The following is a 20,344-nucleotide window of genomic DNA, read 5'->3' on the forward strand; positions in this document are numbered from 1 at the left end:
GAAGACTTTCGGTCTTTAATCTCTGCTCCTCGCCAGGTCTGCCTCCGGCTTGCTGCGTCTGGAGGTCGTGGCTTAGTTAGGAATTAGCGTTTCCCGCGCGCTAGCTCCGAGTTTATAAAGGGCGCCAAAACACTGATAAACGAAGTTCATCTAAGGGAAGATCTCTGTATGCATAACCCAGTTAACACGGCTTGTACGGCTGTGGGATGCGATTGGAAATGCGTGCTTAGAAGGAGAGTTTTTAAAGGAAACAGCGGTGCCACCGAGACTTTCCTAGTGCACTGTGCTAATCCGAAACAAGAAATCGTTATGATTTCGGTGCCATATTAGCATCTCTTTTATTCCGCACTCTCCGTGCTGCACTAGTACAACTCACTGCAGGTTGCTCTTACTTTTTTTTCTTTTTTTTGATACTGCATCGTTTAAGCACATACCATATTTGAAGACATTCAGGATTGCCAGGGACTTCAGTCGCCGTTTTTTGGCCTTTGTGAAGGATCTCAGCCAAACATTGCGTTTCGCTAACCTCTAGCTGATGCCACCCCACGTGCCATCGCGGCGCTCCCCAAAACGCGCCGAAGTGATGCGCCGTGCCACCTACGGCGGCATTCGCTCAGCCCTCGCTACGAATAAGAGCAAAGAGATAGGGCATGCACGGATTGATTTTCAAATTACCTCAATATTTTGAAAACATTTTCACCTGCATGCTGAGAATGCTAAGAATAGGCAGGAAGGCAATTGTGCATTTGCACAGCCTCCACTGCATTCATTTATAAATTACCTCATCACTGACTGAAATTAACACTGATTCTTACAGGCAATTTCTCAATTTCCAATGCTAATTACATTTTTTTTACTTTTAAATTCTGTACCACCTGTTTTGGGCAAGACATCTTAGGCAGCGCGACCGCATTTAATCACAATTTTAATTAACCGCCCTGTAGATGTGAAAAAGAAGCAATTATAATGTAGATGAATGATGATTTTTCTGCATTAAATTGTTTTGTTTCCCTGGTATGTTGATTGTAACACAGCACACAAATACAGTAACTGTACAATTTTTTTCTATTGTAATTTAGTAATTGTTTTTGGAAAACCAGTTTGGGAATGAGTGACTTCATCTGTTTACAAATTGATTGATACTGTTAACTCACTGATTGCTGCAGCATACATTTTGTATTGCACAGCCTAGCAGAAAATGTAATTAGGCATGCACAGACTTTGCAGCACCATTTTGGGATCCGAAAATCGAGGGCAAGCGCCGCACGCTTTCCTTGCGCGCCCGGGCATCGGCCGGGGCCGGCGATACGATAATCGGCAAACAATGGGCTTTTCCCACCCCGCCGCCAGCGGGAACCCCGGGATCGCATCCGAGCGCCTAGCGGCGTGAGTTTTTTGGACTTGCGCTTTCCCAGGCCCGCTGGCGATCTCCAGCCCCACGTTGCGGGCGGGCAGCATCTCCCTTGACTCACGGCTCGCAGATACACCTCTTCCGAGCTATATCTATCAGCACGGAGCGACTCTAAGACCTTACTTTTCTGAGGCAGAGCCTGCTTTCCCTTTCGGGGAGGGAGGCAGGAAGGGGGCAGATGTGCAGCGTTAGCAACATCTGGGCGTTTGGAGCTGGTGGCCAAGAAGCCACCACGCTGAGAGGTGGCCGAGCGTGGTCCTGGCGGGGGTTTCCAACCCAATGGGGCGAACGGGGGGAGGCCGGGGCTCCGCGGCCGTGGTTTTGGCCCCGTGACAGGTATTTCCCGTCATGCCCGGTGCGACAGCGAGCGAAACCCGGCCCGAGTGGCCCTCGCTCCCCTGCTTTGCCTTGCAACCCCACGCAAGGAGAGGTCTTTAGCAGCTGGGGTTCGTAATGCACTGCGACGTCACATCCCACCGCCATCAGACCTGCGATGCCACCAACAGCAGATGGACACTGGGAAACGAAACTGAGCAAACAGCGCAGATTTGGGGGGACAATCCCGCTTCCCGCACTCAGCTCGCTTGCTGCTAAACCCCGGCGGGGCGCAGGGGCATCGCTGCTGTCCCAGAGGTGTCTTTCGGGGTCCTAGGTCTCATCTTGGGGCCTGCTTGTTTTATAAATATTTGCGAAGAGGGAAGGACATAAGTCTACTGTTCAGTAGGTGATTTTCCTAGGAATCCAGCTATCCATACATAAAAGAGTCTATTATCTCGCTGTGGAAGAGATTTACATGCGTAACTCCCATTAACTCTTGTGGGACTTAGGCACGTAAATCTCTTGTGCATCTAGAGAAGAATAGACCACATAAGGTCTTGTGATCTATACGGCTAGTAGGTTTAAGTCCCTTTCATTTATAAAGCTATACCAAAATTAACCATTAAAGCTTATTCTGTGCAAGCTGTCCCCCTACATATATCACCCAGCTCTCTGTTTGAAGTACTTGATGTAAACGCATACTGAGAAAAGGTACCGGAGAAAGCAAGCCCATTCATTTCAGTTAGTAAAACTGTCATAGTTGAAAGGAAGCAGGCTAAGGGCAGGTAGAAAAATTGTACAGGTTTTGCCCAGCAGATTCAATTTCAGATTTAGGCTCTAGATCGCACTGTTTGGAGAAGGAATACTTTCATTTCGCTGCGTGTCACCTCCTCCCCCTCCTTCCCCTCCCTACTCATAGCCCTCAAGCAAAGCACCGTGCCTTGGCCAAAATAACCCCGCGTGGCGGGAGCGACGGACAGCCAAACCAAGGCGCTGCTGCATCTCCTAAGGACAAATAAATAACTCCTTCATTTCATAAACTCGTTTAAGCCGATATGTTCGTTGGTAAGCCCGTAAAAGTGGGAACATCTGTGTTCCTGCTGGGATTTGATGTCTCGCCACAAACCTTTCCATAAGTACTTTGTCTCCCGTGCGAAACAAAGAGGGGAATACCTGCTCCCCGGCCTCGGCGGGGCGGCTGCGGGCGCCGTCGCGCCCTGGGCATTCCTGCCGGCTCAGGGCCGCTTCCCGGGGCTACCTCCTCCGTGCGCCCTGCCCGGCTAATCTCTCTGCAAACACTTGCAGCAAACCTGAAGAGAGTTTGGAAAGGCAAAGAAGAAGGAGGAAAAAAAGAAGAAGAAGAAAGAGAGGGGAAAAAAAAAAAAACTTTCTGCAGATAAAAGCCTACGGCTTCTCCAGAAGAAGAGAATCCGAATCTAAATATAGCTCCACATGCTGGAGTTTTCTCTCGACGAACTGCTGAGGTACACAGTTACGGCCACCTAATGAATATATATTTTTTACTCTTAATCCTGTTGCCTGCTCCCTTCCACTAACCTGCCGTAACCCAGCTTGCTTTCTTTCTGCCTCCCAATAATCACCCGAATATGCTTACAGGTATTTGCAAAGTGCTTCTTTTATCACAGCAGCACCACTGGGATGATATGTCACTTGAAAAGTCCATCCTGCCTGCCCTGTCTGCACATGGGGTAACCTTTCCTTTAGGAGCTTATGAGAAAATCCACTGTTGAAATAAATAACAACTCTCAACAAATGATCAAAGAAAAAATAAATCTTTTACCCTTATAAGACTTTTTTTAAAACTGAAATCCCATTTTTAACTGGATAACAGTTAAGAGGCTACCGGCCACCTATTTATCTGGGAGCTACGTTTTTAAATGTTGGCTGCATGGATATTGGGCAGACAAATGGATCTGTAGTTCCTGGGAGTAAAGGCTTTTAAAATAAAGTTTGTGTGTAGTATATGAAAACATATTGTTTGGAATTTAAGTTCTAATATCTAGGAATAAACAGAGCATTAAATCAAGCAAAACTGTGACAAGGCCAATATGCACATGGATGATGCCAGCGAGGCATCTCCAGCCCTTTGTTCACAGCTTAACAAAACTGTGCCGTCACACCACTTTAGCTCAACAGTGCCTGTCGAATGGGCATCAGCAGATCAGCCAATGCCTGTCACACACACAGCTGAAAAACTGTTTGAAAGCAAGGCTTACTTTAGCACAAGTCTGGTAGGAAAAGTGAGAAGGATTTTTAATCATCTAGTAAGGACTACACATATATATTTAGGGAAGAAAGTACTGCCAGCTCTCTTCCCCAGGAAAGTAGCACAGTTTCGTTCGTTGTTACCTTTAAAGAAGGGACGGAGTGGCACATCCTTTGAGAGGCTGCTCCCTTCCGTGCAACGTGAGAGGGCTAAATAAGATTTTGAATTATTTCCCAATAACTAAAACTCCGCCGGGGGAGGAGGGGGGAAGGAGGCGCGAGAAGAGCGGGGCGGGGGGGGGGGGGGAGGACAGAGAGAACGATCCTGATTTGTCCAACAATCTATCAAAAACTGATTTCCACATCATCCTCCTTCGGGCCCCCCCGCCCTTCGGCGACAGAGGATAAACGCAACAACAGATTCAGGGGAAGCGGTTGTTCAGCTTCTAGCCCAATTAGCCTCGCAGAGGAACCTCTCTCTGTGCGGATATATAGAGAGAGATATAATAGATAGATATAATAGATATATAGATATATGCAGAGAGAGAGAGAGAGAGATAGAGATATATATATAGTTATATATAGTATTTATTTATTAGCTGATCGAGACACGCTCGCGTCGGTATTAGCGATGAAACTCAGTCACTTAAGATCCGCGGCGCACCAAAACAAACAAACAAACAAAAAAACCAACAAACCAACCCAAAACACCACGCTGGTGAATTCTAACTTCTGGCCAGCGCTTCCCGCTTGGTTCTCCAGCACCTTGGTGCTGCCCCGTCTGCGGCCGGTCCCCTGCGAGGGCTCCGGGGCCGGGCCGGCGCCGCGGGCGGCCCCCGCGCCCCGCGCTCCCCGCCCGCCGGGCCGCGCTGTCAGCGCGCTGCCTTGCACTTTAGCTGTCTCTTTCCCAGTCCCTACCCTGTCAGTTTCTGGCCTGCCAATTTCAACTTGAAGCTTGACTGGGCTGATTTGATGCAAATACCTCCAGGGAAAACCCTGAAACTGATGAACAGTTATGTCAAGTCGATTTTGCACCATCGGGAAAAGGTAACCTCTGCGAGAAAAAAAAACAACAAGGTTAAAGAGACAAGGGCTTTTCACGTGTAATACCACTGCTGCACATCTCGTTCACTGTTTACCATCCCTCAGAAATTGTAACTGTCAGAATTAGTCCTAATTGCAGATGCGAAAGCTGCCATTATAATAAAAACAGAGGCAGTGCAGGCATTAAATGTAGCAGCCTAATTTGTGAGACTACTGAAAAGGTAGAGTAAATGAATATTTCATTACTTTAATTACCAGGGACTACTCTTTTCTTGCTGTCTTATGATAAGTGTTGCTGTAACTAGCAACAGCAAACATCCACTAAAACATAAAGTGCAATAATAGTACTGCTGTCAGGATCGCTGCTTTAAAATACGAGCGGGGGGGGGGGGAGTTGGGGGGAGAAGGGGGCAATATAATGGTTTATCTATTTCTTAGAGATTCACAGGAGCAGGAGATGGAAACTCGTTTAATGTCAAAAAACAAAGAGGCGAGTAAACAGGTTTTACTCCAAGAAAATAATGGCCCAAAGGAGAAGGGAAGGCGGGGGGGGGGGGGGGAGTTCAGGACGCATTTGAAATCCCAGCCTCTGGAAGAGCGCTCGACAGCGGGAAGCAGGAGGCGGTTTGCAGCCTTTCCTCCCAAAGCGAAGTTCGGGGCTGCGCGGCGGCGGGAGCGCAGCGCGGGGCGCGCAGCGGGGCCGGGCCGGCCGAGCCGGGCTGCGGCCGCTCCGCGCCCCGCGGCGCCTCTTTGCGGGCCGCCGCCGCGTGCCAGAAGCGCGGAGGGAGCCCCGAGGAGCCCCCCCCCGCCGCCCAGACCTGCCTTTGCAGCCCGCTCCGCGCCTCTCCGCGGGGGCCGGCTAGGAGGAAAAGGTTGGGGGGGGAGGAAAGGCGAGGGGGGAGGCCGCCTTCCTCCGCCCCTGCGGGGAGGGGTGTGGGGGGGTGGGAAGCCGGGCCGGGCTCCCCCGCGGAGCGGCGCGGCTGCCCCGCGGACCGCCCCCGGGGGCGGCGCAGGTTGCGCGCGGCGGAGGGGAGCGCGGCGGCGGCCCGGCTCGCTGCTGCCCCGGCGGAGCCGCGGAGCGCCCGCCTGCGCGCTGCGGCGCCGGTTCCGCGCGGTGCCCGGCGTAACCGGAGAGGAGTTGGCAGCCGCGCTGGCGATTGCGCCGGCGGGCTGCGCGGCAGGCGAAGGAGCGGACTCCCCGCCTGCAAAATCAGCGTTCCCGCTCCCCTCTCGCTCCTTCTGCTCCTTCCCGTCTGCTCCTCCTCCGCTTGCTGCCACCGCGCTCCCTGGGAGCATCCGCGACGAGTCGCTGCGCCTCGCTCGCCGGCTCCCCGGCCAGGCAGAGCCCGCTCCGCTCCTTTGTGCCTCTCCCTCTCTAGCCCAACTTTCCTGTCAAAGCCCCGAAAAATATGCAAGGCTTGCACTGCCGCTGAGAAGCGGGACAAAGTTTAACTTCTCTGTTGGCAGCCGGAGAATAACTCCCAGGCAGAATTCGAGCAAAAGATCTGATTTGCTGAATTCTGCTCTTTGATTTGTATTTGTATGTTATTGCTACTGCTAAGGTTGTTGCCAGCCTCAATTAGATCACAAATGAGATCAGTTTAATTCAGCTCCCAAACTGTGACCTGACCATGGTCTGAAAGTATTCAAAAACGCGTTTTAAGCCTTCCTTTGATTTCAAAAGGAATACTGCATGCTTGGTCATTCATACAAATAACATAAAAAGTAATTATGGGATGATTTGGCAGATGACATTGCTGCCAAACGCCGCTCCATGCCAGACACTGCAATGCTGTGGCTGCTGTCCTGGTGTCTGAGTGCACAGCACCCTGGTGCAGGGTGGGAGTGCTGGGCTCTGGCTGATGCTGAGGTGCTCAAACCTATTTTGGGGAGGCAAATGCAATGGCAACGAGTGCGCCGCGTTCAACCGCCCAGTTGGAAACTGCTGTATCACTTCGGAGGGAAGTGGATCCACGCTATCAAATCACCAGGAGGCTGTGACAAAGGGAGCTTGCAGCTTGACACACGGGTAACAACATAGCAAACACCTTTAATTCTGTCATGTCTCATACCCTTTGCTTTCTCACACATTTGTGGCTGCTCTAACATTGACACCTACACTTTAAAAAAAGGGGAAAAAAAGAAAAAAAAACTCGACAACAAAAATCCCTAAATGAAGCGATCTTATTCTAGCTAAAAAAAGAAACACCTGTGAAGTTACTCTGCTACCAGCAGAAATAACTAACTTATTCCCTCCTTCCTCTCGTAGCTCAGAAAAGAGTAGAAAAGTACCCTTAACCAACAAAAAGTTCACTTTCGAGAACCTACAAACCTTAGAAAGCGGACAGCTTCGCACTGGGGGAAAAAAAAAGAAAGGGCGGGGGGTGGGGGGGGAGGAAGCGCAGTTAACGGGAACCCACTCTTGCAGGTTTGCAGCTCTAACTTCCTTTCTCTTCTGGCGCTCGGGTCAGGTCCTGGGCTGACCTGCCTCTCTGGGGCCTGAACGAGACCTGCCCTGGCGCGTCGTAGCTACCTGCCGTGGGAGTCGCAGGCGTGCGCGCCCGCGTGTGCGCGCCCGGGGGCGCATCAGCGCGGGCTGGCGCGGGACTGCCTCGCAGTGATTTCGCCCAGCTTTTCCCACCCGTTATTCGAGTCAGAGAGAGAGAGACCCAAAAGACCCCAGCGCAACTCAAGCCAGCGGGGGCCGGGCGAGCAGCACTGCCAGGCCTCAGCAGTCCTTGGGGACGGCGCGTCTCCGAGCAGCACCACCCCGCTAGCACGCAAGGAGTTAAAAAGAGTTTTCTAGCATTACTGGGTAGGTTAATATCACAGCTGCTTGGTAAAGCATTATCCAGCACCTCACTTAACAAAAGCCTGCTTTTGCAAACAGACTCCTACTTTTCCCCAAGTGTCCAAAGGTGTTTACTGAAGTAAATCTGCCTAAATCCTCCCTTGCTTGGGTCATGGGGGTGGTTAGGAGGGTGGAAGGTGTAGAGATAATCTCTTTTTGTAAATTCTGCAAATCTTCTGGGAAAAAATCAGGAATCTGTGTCACATGCTTCTGTTCAACTGGTAACATCTCGGTTAGCGCGCTCCTGAGGAGTGAGATCTGCCATAGCAGCGACAGGGAAATAAGACATCCCTCCCGCTCCGCATTGTTCAAACTGCTCTTCTCTCTCAAAGTTGCTTTAGCACATTTAATCTATTTGCTGATGGGGGAAAAAAAAAACCTGTTAGGTTCTTAAAAGTGGTTTCTGAAAAATGACAGTTTGGTCGGCAGGAGAGAGTGTAGTTGAAAACTTGTCACTTAAGATTTCTGCACTCCCCTGGTTAGCCCAATCCCAGCAACTGCATATTACTTTTTACATGTTGCAAATAGAGGCAAAACAACACAGGAAATTTTGACAGCTCTGCCTGAAAGGGCTTAAATACTTCTCAGTAAGCAGGATCCGGTTATAAATAAACCTTCCTCTTGGTGAGAAAAAGTGGATGCGACCAAGGACCTCGACGTTTTTTGAGACCGTCTTATTAAAAACGCAGCAGAGCAAACCAACAGCCAAAGCGGAGTGGAGGGAGGGGAGGGAAAGGCACATGAAGGTGACCACGGAAAACCAGCCCGAGAGACTTGTCCGCGGCTCGCCCTGGGCCCCGGGGCCGCTGCCGGAGCCGGGGCTCGCCGGGCTCTTGCTTTTCCCCGGCCGCTCGCAGCGGTTTCGGGGCCCGGCTACAACCCAACACGAAAAAAATCACATTGGCCATTTTACACCGCTCCGGCATCACATCTCCCCCTTAACCCCCCCCCCCCACCTCCCTCCCCGCCGCCCCTCACCCCCGCTCCGGCCGCCCCCGCTCCCCAAGGTCACGGCGAGTAAACAATAATAGTAATTAAAACAAAATAATAGGCAGCAGTCAAGAGCGGGGAGTACACACACCTGACCCTAACTCCGACAGCCTGCTCCGAGTAGAATTTGATCCCTCTCTGACACTTTCTACCTCAAGTGTTAGCGCGAGTGGCCATGAATAGTACAGGCATGCCATCTTGTAACACTATCTGCTGTCAGAAGAGCCAAGGCTGGGTAGAGCAGCAGCTATATAAGGCTTGTAACTAGGGGAAGCCCAACAAACAGCTACAAACACCTAAGTTATTTTACTCAGCCTCCACCCTTCTGCTTTTTCCCCCCTTCTTCTCACTCTCTCTCTCTCTCTCTCTCTCTCTCCCCCCCTTTTTTTTTCCTCTTTTCATCTTGGCTTTCTGTTGCAGAATGCAAATGTAGCCTGCCGGCGGTGAATGGGCTGAATTGTGATTAAGAAGAAGAAGAGCTCCTTTCTTTGTTCTCCCCTCAGGGGATGTTTACTGGGAGAGACACAGCGGATCAGATATGAAAGGCATTCAGGTCAGCATTGATGTGAGCGAAAGTGAAATCATACCTAAGGCATTCAAAAGACCGCCGTGTCAGGGGTTCAGCTAACGGTGCATCTACTGTGTGTGTCTTCCCTGTTAGGCACACACACACACACACAAAAACCTTTCCACAAACAGGCTTCTTTTTTTTTTTTTTTAAATTACAGCAAAAAATTAGAGAGAGAGAGAGAGAGAGAGAGGAGAAATAAATAAATAAATAAAAAGTTTTCCCCTTGCTTTACCTCCCGACCAGAAGCCACGGGAGTTAGTGCTCTTTTCCCTTATGGACCATGGACGGAACAGGTCAACTTGTATTAATTGGAGCTCCTGGGATCATCCTCTTTTTTAGGGGAAAATGATCTTGTCTGAAACGCGAACCGTTATTTCTGGATGAACCTATATGTACATAATATATATACGTACACATAGACACTCTCTTTACACACACATAGGTGTATACGCCCGTCTGTGCATGCATACGTACACGCATATGTAAGTTTCAATAAGCTGTGAGGCTTATTTATTCTAATATGAAACATATGCAGTCATTTCTCGCCTCCCTCAGAAGCAACTTCAATGATAGAGGAGAGCGTGACATATAAAAACAGTCCAGCACACCTTAAAAAGTAATCTTTTATTGACTTTGGAACTCCTAGGAACACTCTGCTGCAAGCTCACAGCGTAAGAGGACGGTAACCACAGACGTAAGAAGTTGATACACCGCTATTTAAGTTAAACCGCTTCAAGGAAAAGACTAGTCGTTGTCTTTTTTTTTTTTTTTCATTAAAAATGCTGATGAAGAAATATTTGAATCTTACTTTTTTAAGTTTATACTTCCCTCAGCCTAAATAGTCTCTCAATAGACTTTCCAAGTGCTTAGCTGATGCTGTTGGCACAAACAGAGATATGTAAATATATAGAAAAAAAATCACAAATTATAGTTCAGCGTACAAAGAGTTAGGAGGTGGCTGGATTTACAGAGGCTGAAATGAAAATGAAAACCACAAATCATTTTTTAAAAAGACTAAAAAATTAGGAGACGGGATGAGCTTTAGTGTTCAGCAGTCATCCCCTCTATTTTGAATTTGTTTACACCTTCAGAACCTTAGTTAAAATATACCGCTTGCCTAATGCTCACATCTGCTTTAATGGTGACATTTAATTCTGAAATATTTTCAACTAGTGTTTCTGCCTCACAGATTTCTCTCCTTTTTCTCTCTACTCTAAAAAGACAACTAAAGAGCAATCAAAAAGGTGTCTGACTTGGCCATTCAGACAATTGCACCCTTGTGGGAATGCTGGAATGAATGGTACAGTGGACACCCCAGCACTATTGACGTTATAAACATGTAAATGAAACACATTAGGGCAGACAATCAATTGTCTGTGAGCACTGCAAACCTGCACTCCCTTTCTGTGTGACAGGCACAAAATAGTGTCTACCTTGGGAAGCCATGGGCTTGGAGAAAAAAGGACAAAGAGTTCTCTTTCACAGAGGAGAAAATGCACCTTAAAAGCACTGGGATAATGCAGATGCCAAAAACTGTTGTGAGGCGAAGAATTTCCTATTTCTTGGAGTGAATGTGGTGCTGCTGTAAAAGAATCAACACCCTTCTTCCCACTCTAAAGGGAGCCACACATTTTTCTTAGGGAATATTAGCAGCCTGTCCTGATAGCTTGCATCTCTCTCTTCCACATATTTTCCCTACCTTGGGCAGTGGGCTATGGATAATTATTAGTAATTAGCTTGTAATTGTTTCCTTATTTTTTTTCCTTTTAAAATATTGCCTTTGCAGGCTTCAGACGTATTTTCTTACAGCGATTAGAAATTCCCCAAAAAGTTTCCTTGCGAAGCGGGGGCAACAAGCAGAAGCCAGGAAGCAAAGCCTCGTCACGAATGGCAAACAGTAAATCACTCACTAATCTCCAAATTCACCGCTTTCCTCCAAAACTCCGAATCAAACGAACAGATCAGCCTTGACACCGAAAACAGCCTCCTCTGCTCCATGTCAGAGCTCACGCCAGACATGAATCCGCGCAGGGAAATGTCACTGGATACTCATTACGTCCTGGCCACTCGCATTTGCCACATTAATTTTTAATACCTATCTCCAGGTGCTCTCCTGGAGGCAGAGCATTTGTCTCCCGAGCAAGGGACAATCTCCCCGCAACGGATTTGCGCCCCTGCCCGGCTGCCCGGGCCCGGGAGCGCTGCCGGGGCCCGCTCTGCCTCGGGCCACTCGACTTTCACCCGCAGCAGCCCCCTCGCTCGCACGAAACGCGCGCTCCGGCTGCCCCCAAACTTCCCCGAGCGGGGAGCATCAGCTTCCCTTCCCACTCGCTGCAGACAGCAGGAAGGCTGGTTTCTTTCTTTCTTTCTTTCTTTCTTTCTCTCTCTCTCTCTCTCTCTTTCTTCCCCCCCCCCACCTCCGTTTCAAGCGAAGGAGGTTTTTGCCCCTGCCCCAGCATCCCCACAAGGAGGGAGGGTGCGTGGAGGCCTCTTTTTTTTTGGTGAGCGCCCTGAGCAAGGAGAATTGCGTTGGGGCTGCATCCCGCCCTCAAAGCATTGAACTTTGTCCCTTTTCTTTACGACTGGGAGCGGGATGGCAAAGGAATCAAAGAGAGCTGTTTACTGAAACTTTGCAGTAAATTAGCTCCAACTTTCCCCCCTCCTCCCTTCCCCTCCTTCCTGGGTGGGGGGGTAAAATTTTTTTTTAATTTTTTTTTTTTTTGGAGGAGGCAGCCTGTGTCCCACCGCGTGGCAGGGCAGGGCAGGGAGCAGCGGGGCCGGGCGGGGGCCGCTCCGCGTCCCCCCCCCCCCCCCCGCGCCCGCGCAGCCCCCGCCTCGGCGGGGCGCCCGTGCGGAGCGGGGCAGCCGGGGACGGGGCGGGGGGGGAGGGAGGGGGGGGGCTCGCTGCCCTCTTCCTGCTGCTGCCGCTGCTGCTGCTGCAGCTGCTGCCGCTGCCGCTGCTCTGCCGCCACTTCTCCTGCAGTGAAAGTGTTACGGCGTGAGTCAGGCGGCCGCGGATCATCTGACTGAACTTCCCCGCATTCCTGGGCTGCCGGCTCCGCTGCTGCCCCCGGCTCCTGCCCCCTCTTTTTAGGGTCTTCCCTTTCCCCTACCTCCCCTCTCGCCCCCCCACCCCGCCACCCCGCCCCGGCTCGGTGATTATTTATTTCCCTATCAGCCCTCTCCGCCACCCGTGTGCCCCAGCGCTCCTGCGCGCTCCTCCTCAGCTCGCCTCTATTCCGTTATCTGCGAAAATCCCCAGCTTGCTTTTCCTTCCACCCTATTTTAGCTCCGCAGTAATTGTACCCGGCCTCGTTATCTAATCCTGAGTCCCGGCCATCCTCGCACACACGCACACGCAGGGCATGTAACGCGTTTAGGTCTGACTTGGATTATTCTGTTTTGTTCCTTCCTATAATTTGTGTGTGATTACACTCCCACTACTCTAGTTGCCGTGATGACCATCTATTTTTTTTTTTGGTGGCTTTCTAATTTTATTTTGATTCTGTCGCGTTTCTAAGGAATTTCTGTATGATTTCGATAAGCATCACCGTTTTTAGTGTTATCAGCAGAGACACAAGCTCAGAAGTGACATCTTTTCCACGAATCCAGGAAAGAAGAAAAATCCACTCAGTCCAGATAAATCCTAGGCAATTCCCAAAGGGAAAGGCATTGGATACGTGCTCGTCGAGAAAGAGAAAATGAAAAAAAAAAAAAAAAGCAACCACACAACCCACCCTCGTCTACCTGCTTCTCAGAACCAGGACATTTCTGACTCAGAAATGAATGAAAGAAACAAATTATGGAACACAAAGAGGAAAGAGCGGACAGATAGAAAGTCGAGATTTTTTTTTCTCTGTTGGCCAGAGCAAGACACTGAAGGGAGAAGTTAGACCTTCGTGTAAGCAGTGCGCACACTTGCAATGAAGTTTGCAGGATCTTTAAGTGGTTACCTTAAAAATCGCAATTAAACTTTCGACTCCCAAGTGTCCTGGCTGCCCAAGTTCCGTGAAAACACACTTTCAACGGAGCAACAGAACCTCTGTCAGCCCGGTCCATGTGTGCTCCCCGGGACCTGTGTGCCATAACAGGGCGCACAGATTACAGACACGATGTCCTACACAAACAGAGACATCCAGCTTTTTATTTTTGTTTTGCGGATCGAATTATGGTGAGAAAATACTAAACGCAGAGATGCATCCCTCACCGCAGAACATGTAATGGGTCTAGCACGCTAAACTAATAATCTTGCATTAAAAGAGCCAAGGAGGCTGAAGAAGCGGAATAAAACCCCCCTCAAACACTCAGAATATTCTTTACTGCAAAAGAGCACTTCTGGATGCGTTGCTTTAAATCTCATTCTCCTTTTCTCTCAAAAATGACTGTTTAACATAAGAAAAAAGGCTACTTGACACAAAGCTTTTGTTATCCAGTTGATCAGCAACGTGCTTTAGATACTTGTAAGGGGAAAAAAGCCCCACAACAGACATTGATTTTAGAAAATCAATAACCAACATTTAATAAAAAGAACAGAGGAAACACAAGAGAGGAGAGGGAAACATTACGTGTAATTTTAATGTCTACTAAATTACCCAGAGATGAGGGGAAGGGGAGGTCTCCTCTGTGAGGACCACCTTAAATAATGACAGACACAAGAGTAAAGGGTGGTGGTGGAGGGGGAGAGACTTTCAAAAAAGATAACAAGGAACGGATCCTTGGGAAGCTGCTCGGAATACATTATTTTAGTTGGGGTTTTTTGTAATACTAAGCCAAGCAAATAGATCAAAGACAACACAAAGGGAAAAGCCAGTGTAACATAACGAACAGTTTCTGACTAAAATTCCTCTATCACTCCCCCATATGGCTCGACGCCTCCACCACAACAAGAAAAAGACACACATACACACGCACACACACACACTCACACTCACACTCACAACCCAGAGAGCGAGGGAAGGGGAGTGGGGGGGGGAGATCATTTGTTTCTAATCGACATTCTCTTGTCTTTGGTGGTATTTTTGCTGTTGTTGTCGTCGTCGTTGTTGTGTCCCCCCCCTCCCCTGCCCTTTGCACCCCCACCTCCACCTCTCCACTTTAATCAAGTAGCCGAGCTATCAGCACAACGGGCTCAGGTTCACGCAAATATCTTCCTTCCTGCCGCTTCTCGGGAGGAAAGTTGTGGAAAGTGGGGCCGGGCTGGCCGGGCCAGGGGCTGCGGGCGGGGGCAGAGCCCGGCGGCGGCGGAGCCGGGCAGGAGCCGGGCAGGGGCCGGGAGGGAGCCCGGCACCGGCCGGAGCCCCGCTCCCCGCTCCCCGCGCAGCCCGGCGCAGGCGGACAACCCGGCACCCAACTCATTAGCGTTATTAATTATTAGGGAGGAGGAAAGTTTCGTTTTCGAGCGGCTTAACAACAGAAAAAAAAAAAAAAAAAAGCGAGCGGGGCGAACTCCCTGCCAGCCTGCCGCCGGTTCTCACGCTGCCGGCGCTTCTTTTCTCCCCCCCCCTTTTTCCCCCCCTCCTCCGTTGTTTTTTTTTTTAATTTTATTTTTGGCAGTTTTTTTCCCAAGGCCAGCCGCTCTCCCCGCCGCCCGCTCCGCGCTTCTCCTCTCCGCGAACCGCCGCCGCGCTCCGCTCCGCGCAACAAACTTTGGGGCGGCGGCGGCGGCTGCTGCTGCGCGGCCCCCTAACCCCCCCCGCCCCGCTCCCTCCCCGCTCCCCGCTCCGCGCTCCCCCCCGCCCCTGTTCCCCCCCCCCGCCCTGCGCAGCCGCTCCGCGCCGGGCAGCGGAGCGCGGCGCCCCGCGGCCGCTGCTGCGCTGAGGGCGGGCGGGCGGGCGGGCGGGCGGCGGCGGCGCCTCTTGCGCTCCGCGGCCGGCGGGGCTGCCCCGACGGGGCGCGGCGGAAAAGTTTGGTGCGGGGTTCAGGCTTACCGTGTTTCCTGCGCGGGTTGGCTTGCTTTCGCCTCTTACACCTGGGGCCATCCGCCATGATCTGCTGCTTCATTGATAAGAGTGGATCAGATGGCAGTTCGCATGGGCTCGGCTCCCTGCTCTCAGCAGCACGCAGGCTCTATGTAACGACCAAACACAGCGACACCGGGGGCATTGGTATATCCCATTTAAACGCAGGGCGCCAACGCGGAGCCGGGCTTTCACCCCCGAAAGCACCCATCCACGCACACGGCCGGCCAGCCGGGCCCTGCCGGGGGAGGTGGGACAGCGGCGAGACGGGCTCTTCCCCCCCCCGCTCTCTTCCCAGCCGGGCGGATTTCTTATGTGTTTATTTATTTATTTATTTTCGGTCTCTCTCTCGCTCGCTCTCTCGCTCGCTCGCTCCCTCGCTCTGTGTGCGTGTGCGTGTGCGTGTGTGTGTGTGTGTGTGTGTGTGTGTGTATTGCACCAGCAAAGGAGATCAGAGAGAGACAAGAATTACATCTCAAATGACTCATAACTCATGACCGTATGAGGGAATGCACAGCTTTTACAGTAGTGCTGTTTGACTCAATGCTAGGCGGACCATTTCCTCCTAAAAGTACTTTAATTTGACATTATAACTTGTTTTCACACGAAATGCTATCATTCCCTCGTTCTGCTGCTGCCGGTGCCTTGCTCTCTTTCTTTCTTTTTCTTTCTTTCTTCCTTCCTTCCTTTCTTTCTTTCTTTTCTTTCTTTTTTTCTTTTCTTTCCTTTTTTTTTTTTTTTTTTTACGTTTTCAAAGTGCACTCGAGCAAAGTGATAAGAGCAGAGGGAAACATGGCTCTCCCCTGCCCTTTTGGGGTAAAGCGCAGCGCGGAGCCCTTCCCCTCCCCCCGCTACCAGCGAGGACTGTAATTATAAACCTCTGTCACCTTTTTAGTCAGTTTGACAATATTCAGGGTTTCCCCTGCCCCTTAGTTAAACAAAGCTTCAGAGTGTCATTTTTTTTTTCCCAGAAAAGAAACAGAAATCAAAACTACTGCTGTCAGAGGTTTCAGGCTTTCAGTGGTGGTTTTTTGTTTTTTGTTTTTTGGTTTTTTTTTTTGACTTGTAAACTTTTGGACCTACTGTATGTCTGTCTGTATATGCAGCTTTACAGGAGGCTCTATCTGTCAAAATGAGAGTGGAGGAGCATTTGGTTTGCTTGCAAGAACGCTCCTGAAACTAAGTCCATCTTGAGGAAGATGCTGTAGCTTTAAAGATGCTTTGACTTGAGGATTAGTTTAAACAGGGGGCTATAAAAGATGTAACAGATGCAAACTGTAAAACAAGGGCAATTAACCCTTGCTCTTCTGAACAGAATCTCTCCTGTCCTTCCCATCTATTGTCCTCTCCTGCACTGCAAGTTTTACACCAAATGTCAAAAATGATTACCTGCCTCAACGTTTTTTTTGCAGCAAAGTGTTTTATTATTATCATTATTATTATTATTATCATCGTGTCTTCTGACTTTGTTAGAGCTTCACAGCAGGACTGGACAGTTAAGCATGTTGCTCCTAGGTCTTTCATTCTGTCTGAACTCTCTTTTTTTTTCCAGCCGTTTATGATTATCAAACCTGCCTGGCTAAAAAAAAAAAAAAAAATTCTCTGAGCAGGTAAGTAGAGAGGGATATTCAGAGAGTGTGGTCGGGGGCAGCATGTTTACTCACACACTCCTGCTCATGAATCTGCCTAGGCAGAGTGAGCTGATATGGATGTATGTGGCTGAAGAAGGAAGAGATTGAGAAATGTCCTACAAACTTTACTCTTTGCTAGTTATTTCTGATTCCGGAGTGTGCAAGGTCTGCATCATCATTACAGATCTAACAGCAGACGTATCAAAGTGGGGAGGGTATAAGCGGAGAAAAGCCCGCACTCTGAGCTTTCCTCGGCGACTGGCGGACTAATGCAAAACGACCAAGGGTGAATTGTTTTAAATGCGTTACAGTATCTTCCCTGCTTTTTAGCACGCCAGAAAAAAAGTTATCAATAATTTTAAACCTGCACACCTCGAGAACACTTTTCTTCCCAGAGGGCTGCCTATCTTTTTTTATTTATTTTTTATTTTTCTGCTCTTTTTTTTTTTGGTGAACGACTTTTAAGTTCCAGTCAGTACTTTCACTTCTTGCTTTAGGATCCCAGAAGCTAAGGTGCTACTTCACCCAGCTTCACAAAATAAAATAAAGAAATGAAACTAACTAAGCAGACAAAACAGCAAACTTTCAGTTTGGGGAAATACACATCCTCGCTGGAAGCCCTGGCACAGCCTGGGCTCACTGGTGCCGGCCGGGCTGCCTTTGCAGGCACAGGACGTGCAGAGCATTAACAGGTACATGCAAACTTTCCGAGGCTGATATGTGAATCTTCAAATAAAAGAGCAGGGAGGTGGGTAGGGGGATGATTTTTTTTTCCCTCCTTCTTCAGGAGGAAGAACTCCTTTCCTGGCATTAAAACTTTTCCTGCCGCGTTGCAAGAGGCACCGCTCGCACCTGGCCGGGCAGGTAGCGGCGAGGTGCGGGCGGCGGGGCCAGGGCTGGCCGTGCCCGGCGGCAGCGCTCCCCTCCCGCCACCGGCGCCCACGCCACTCGGGGCTTCAGTGAAAAACAGGAGGTTTTGCACCCCAAGTATAAACAAGCTCGGGAGAAAAGAAGAAGAAGAAGAAGAAGAAGAAGAAAAAGCAAACCCGCCGAAAATAAAATAATATCGAAATTAAATAAGCCCACTGCAGCCCGAGGTGGTGTGAGGGAAAAGCAAGGGAGAGGGAAAAAGAAAGAAAATGGAATTAAATTCCGAACCTACCTGCGAAGTCTTGTCTGTAGTTTTGGCCAGAAATGGTGAGAAGAAAAAGCATGAAGAAGCCGCGAAGTGGAGGAGAAAAGGTGAAGGGAGATGCAGCTCCTGGAGAAATTGTAAAAAAGCCTTGCAAAGAGTTGTCGGAAGGACCGTTATTCCTGCTGGGCAGGTTAGGACTGATCTCTTTCTGCCACTCCAGGAAACACAAACCTGGGGACGGACTGACGTGTTACGCCTCTTCTAATGACATTTTTTTCTTTTTCTTTTCTGTAGGAGCGAGAGGAGAGACCCTGAAACACACGCCACCTATCTTTGTGGGGAGGGATAATTGAAGAGCACCAAACGTGAGCATCATGTGGAAACGTGATCGCCAAGTTTCTCTCTGGGAAAGGATCTGGGATAGATTATACCTTGAAGTCTCCGCGAACGCTTTAGCGGGAGAAATGCGATTCCGCCGCCTCCCGCCCGCCCCCCGCCCCGCGCCCGCCCCCCGCTCCGCGCCGCTCCGCGCCCCGCCGCGCACCGCCCCGCGGAAACTCACCGCCGCCCGGCCCCGAGCCGAGCCGTATCTCCTGCCCCCCCCCCCCCAGGTATATCCCCTGCCCCCCGGCTCTATCCCTTACCCCCCACCCCAGGTATATCCCCTGCCCCCCCCCGGGCTGCATCCTCCCCCCCCCCCCCTCCCACTGGTATATCCCCGGGTGCACCCCCGGGATCCATCCCCGGCCCCTGGGTGCACCCTCGGCTGCATCCCCTGCCCCTCCTTGGTGCATCCTCTTCCCCCCCCCCCGGCTGCACCTCCTGCACCCCCTGCTCCCCCGAGCTGTATCCCCTGCCCCCCCCAGCTGCCCCCCCCCCGAGGCGTATCTCCTGCACCCCCCCCGAGGTGCATCCCTTGCGCCTCCACCCTCCCCCCCCAACCGGGTTGCATCCATCCCCTGCCCCGGAGGCGGGCTCCGCCGCCCCCCCGAGCCCGACCCCTGCCGGCTCGCCCCTTGCCCCCCGGCAGGATGCGGCCCCGGGCGGCATCTCGGGCCCGGCCCCCCCTTCTCCCCCCCCGCTCGGCCCGGCAGCCCCGGGGCCGCATCCTGCGCGCGGCGCCCGCCGCCGGCCGAGCCCCTGCCCTGCCGAGGGGGAAACTTACCCTAACGTCATGCCTAGGAACTAAACTCTGCCCACAAGCTCCTGAGCCTTTTGGTGCCTATTATCATTATTATTATTATTATTATTATCCTTATGTGTTTCTTTTTTGGCAATTTTTTTTTTCTTTCATTTCAGCACTCATCCAGGTTATTTGAACAGTCAGCTAAATCTGATGGAAAAAAAAAGTGCTGAGATCTTACAGTCTATCTGTTTTGTTCACAGATATGGATCAGGGGTGAGATGGGCTCTCTTCCTGCCTCCCTCCGCTCCTTGGGAAGTAGCTAGACAGGCAAAGAGACAGGGCGGACAAGCAAGCGAGTGGTACTGAACTTCAGGGAGGTTACAAGTTTTTCACCTTTTGAAAGTATTAAAATTAAAATAAAATTACATATTAGAGAAAAACTCAGACTCCACCTTTGCACTGAAGGGATTGGTTATGCAAATATGGAAGGGGTTTCCTGGCAAATACAGCTTTCTACTGTATGGTTAATTAAATCATCACTCAAAAGCCTTCCAATGTGACGCTTCTGTCGTAATCCAATCAGGTTACGTAGGTCCTAAACAAGAAAGATATTTTCCACATCTGGAAGTCAGCAATTTAGCAAGTACTGCACATTATTAACCAATTCAGAGCCCACTTCCCAGGGGGATTTTTTTTTTTTTTTGAAGTTTAAGTGTTCTTAACCAATGCTCTGCTGTTTTGTTAATCAAAGAGCTGGTTTACACTGCACGTAATTGGGAACTAATATAGAAGTAAGTAAAGGCAGCCAAAGCTGGGGATGCTGAGCGCAGGCATTTATCTGGAAAGGGGACTGATACGTCTCAGCCTCGACCCGCTCATGCCCAGCGCCGGGCAGAACCCACAGACGTTGCTTTTTCTGAAAGAGCTTTAAATAATCTCAGTGCAAAGATAAACTTCAAATCTTGCCTGCTCGTGTGATCCTTTCTGAAGGTAAACGTGTAGCTGCCCAAAGGGCTGTATTAGAGGGCTGTGGAACAATTTTCCTGCTTTGACAGAGTTAAATCTATTACAGCACTCCCCCCCC

General features: G+C 50.3%; 1 protein-coding gene and 1 long non-coding RNA gene across 7 annotated transcripts in view; one reads left to right on the forward strand and one right to left on the reverse strand.

The window, feature by feature from the left end:
- The window catches only part of ZEB2 (zinc finger E-box binding homeobox 2), a 111,885-nt gene extending 96,184 nt beyond the window's left edge, over positions 1-15,701 (reverse strand). The window contains exon 1 of one of the 3 annotated variants that reach the window (XM_068949321.1): positions 15,339-15,701. In XM_068949321.1, coding sequence (XP_068805422.1) covers positions 15,339-15,411 — 73 coding nt within the window. In that variant the 5' untranslated portion in view covers positions 15,412-15,701. The remainder of the gene's footprint in view (positions 1-15,338) is intronic. The other 2 variants (XM_068949323.1, XM_068949322.1) reach the window with 2 other exon arrangements.
- Positions 15,702-16,164: 463 nt separating this feature from the next.
- On the forward strand, positions 16,165-19,700 carry LOC138067675 (uncharacterized). Of its 4 annotated transcripts, XR_011141990.1 has the most exons (5): positions 16,165-16,978; positions 17,497-17,691; positions 18,182-18,324; positions 18,429-18,499; positions 19,521-19,700. It is a non-coding gene; the product is annotated as an uncharacterized lncRNA (long non-coding RNA). The 4 variants fall into 4 exon arrangements; XR_011141992.1 differs by lacking the exon at positions 17,497-17,691 and having other exon boundaries at positions 17,787-18,324; XR_011141991.1 differs by lacking the exon at positions 16,165-16,978 and having other exon boundaries at positions 16,987-17,691; positions 17,787-18,324.
- The last annotated feature ends 644 nt before the right edge of the window (positions 19,701-20,344 follow it).

This window comes from Struthio camelus, chromosome 6, assembly GCF_040807025.1.
Source record: "Struthio camelus isolate bStrCam1 chromosome 6, bStrCam1.hap1, whole genome shotgun sequence".
Taxonomy (NCBI): domain Eukaryota; kingdom Metazoa; phylum Chordata; class Aves; order Struthioniformes; family Struthionidae; genus Struthio; species Struthio camelus.